Source organism: Bison bison, unplaced genomic scaffold, assembly GCF_000754665.1.
Source record: "Bison bison bison isolate TAMUID 2011002044 unplaced genomic scaffold, Bison_UMD1.0 scf7180017864456, whole genome shotgun sequence".
Lineage (NCBI taxonomy): Eukaryota > Metazoa > Chordata > Mammalia > Artiodactyla > Bovidae > Bison > Bison bison.
Window position 1 is genome coordinate 37,913 of NW_011495018.1, and position 2,504 is coordinate 40,416.

A 2,504-nucleotide genomic window follows, 5' to 3' on the forward strand; every position below is an offset into this window, starting at 1 on the left:
GGCACCGTGCCAGTCCCTGCTCAGGGGCCTCTGGCCACTCCTCCCTCCGCAGGCCACCGTCCACCTGCTGCAGTCGGAAGGCGTGCAGCTGAACAACCGGCCCACGCCGCCCGAGGACGTGAGCCAGCACCCGATGGGCTACATACCCGAGTGCCCAGAGGACAACGCTGAGTGGATCATGTACCGGTGGGGCACTGCCCGTGGGGCTGGCGGTGCTGCCTGCGGGGCTGGGGGCGCAAGGCGGGGGCTGGGGACACGAGGCGGGAGCTGGGGGCGCTGTCCGCAGGGCTGGGGGCGCGAGGTGGGGGCTGGGCTGAGCTCAGCGCTGTGAGGCAGGGGCCACTGCCCGGCGTGTCTCATGGCTCACACCGGTGCCCGTGTGGCCAGTCTTTCCTGTTACTAGTGGAAACAGGATGTGAGGGGGGTGGTGGTCACTGGGGAATCTGTCCCGGAAGTCTGTGATCGGGACGAGGGTCCTCAGGAAACCCGCAGAAGCCTCATCCACGTGAGAGGCAAGTGCCGTTCAATCAGGAGAGCGAGCTGCTGTCGTAGTAACAGTGTTTTGCTGTTTTCATCTGAAGTGAAGCGTGCCCCCACAGTGAATGTGGCCGTGAGTGACCGTCCATAGGGCCGTCGCGGGAGCCGAGGCCCTAGCTGCCCACTGACCTCAGAGATGGGCCTGCTCCACTGGCTGCCCCGGTGGCCATGCCCTCATACGTGCTCGCTGTGGGGGGCCTGCGTGCCCTTTGCCCGGGAAGGGCTCAGGGAAGGACCCCGACTTTGTGCAGACCGCATTTGTCTGGAGGTTTCAGGGCACAGCCTGGGGCTAGGGCCGGGCTCCCCACGCCTGGAAGAGGGCCAGGCTGCATCTGCCCACAGCTTTTGTGTAGCCTGCCAACTCACAGTGGTCTTGACATGTTTTAGTTTGTGAAGCTCAATAGCAAAAAGACACAACAGAGGAGAGACTGTGTAGCCGTCAAACCCCAGGTGCGGGCCGTCTGGCCCTTTACGATTAAGGTTCCCCAAGCCTCGGTCTGAGGCAAGCAGGTCCCGTGTCCGTGTGGACCGAGGAGGGCAGCCTGTGAGTGATGGGCCGGGGGAGCCAGCCACAGGCAGGTGCAAAGGTGGGCAGGCAGCTTGCAGGCCTGGCTGGGGGTCCAGCCTCAGACAGGGATGGGCAGGGAGCTGGGAGGGCGGGGGGAGCCAGGCAGGTCCTGTCCTTCAACAAGAATGACGGGCAGCCCCGACAGGGCAGCCTTCTGAGCCCCGGCTCCAGGGACGGCTTCTGGCTGGTGTCTGAGTGCCAGCTTGGGCAGAGTCTGGCTCCCGGAGAGCCTGACGCACGCCTCCCACAGGAGCTGGGTCGAGGGCCTCTCGCAGTACGCCATGAACTGTTGGCTGCGCTCCGCCGACATCGGGCAGGAGATCCAGGAGCCATGGATCGTGCAGAATGCCGTGGTCTATGTGCTGAACCACAACCACCACCTCATCAAGGCCGGGCGGCAGCGGGAGCTCCTGGACGCCTTGTACCACCTGCTGGGCATCATGAAGGCCGTGGGCCACAGTGGGTGCGTGAGGCTGCCCAGGCTCCGTCCTGCTGCTGCCAGAGACCCTGGGCTTCAGGCTGCGAGCCGGGGGGCAGACATGTGTCCCCTCGGGGGAGGGGCGTGCGGGGCCACTGGCACCCGGCAGGGATGGGGCTTCTGTCTTACTGGCCGTGCACCCCAGACAAGACACGCACTCCCTCTGAGCCACAGGGCAGCATGGGGGCATCGTTCGGGCGCCCTCATGCCCACACGCGGATTCCCAGCCTGTCCCAATCTGTTCCAAGCAGAGGGATTCTGGGAAAGGTTGGCAGAGGCCAGAGTCTCACAGAGACAGGGCTGGAAACTGACCTGGGTGCCTGTGTTTCCTTATCCGGGGAGAAAAGCCAAAGCATCAAGTCAGGTCAAAGGTCAAGGCTTTCCCTCATGATGAGCTTTTGAAGCCTTCTTTGTGTTTTTTGTTGGTTTGGCTTTTAGCCTAAACACTCAGATTTAAAGGTTTTCGATGGATCCTGAAGTAGGAAGGCTGGAGTGAATCAGGACCCAGAGATGTCCACACACGAGCACACAGCCAGAGTGGGCCATGGGGCAGGGGCCTGCCTGGTGCCCTCGGCTCTCCTCTGGGCACCAGACCCAGCAGGGTCCCCGGGACCGTGGGTGCTGGTGGGGGGCGTGCCTCTCCTCCTCAGGCTGTCGTCTGCGTCTGTGCTCATACAGATCAGACGTGTTTGCCGGTTCTGGCGGTTCTGGCACTGAAACTTTTCAAAGAGAAGCAGGGAGATTCTGGCCCAAGCCCGCTTACCTGGCACCCGATGGAGGGCCTGCTAGACGGCCCAGTGGTGGGCATGCGCCCAGGCCCCACAGACTCCCTGGGGGTCCCGCCCATGCAGCGCAGAGGTTGCCCTGTGGCCGGCCTTTCACAGCGCCACCGAGGCTCCCCTTGGGGCGGCCTGGCCTGGA

The 2,504-nt window shown here is 63.9% G+C and overlaps 1 protein-coding gene across 1 annotated transcript in view; it reads left to right on the plus strand.

Moving 5' to 3' along the window:
• The window catches only part of CFAP46 (cilia and flagella associated protein 46), a gene marked incomplete at its 5' end in the record, with an annotated part of 97,130 nt that overhangs the window by 28,833 nt on the left and 65,793 nt on the right, over positions 1-2,504 (plus strand). Inside the window, 2 exons of the mRNA XM_010859553.1 lie at positions 53-186; positions 1,356-1,572. Coding sequence (XP_010857855.1) covers positions 53-186; positions 1,356-1,572 — 351 coding nt within the window. The remainder of the gene's footprint in view (positions 1-52; positions 187-1,355; positions 1,573-2,504) is intronic.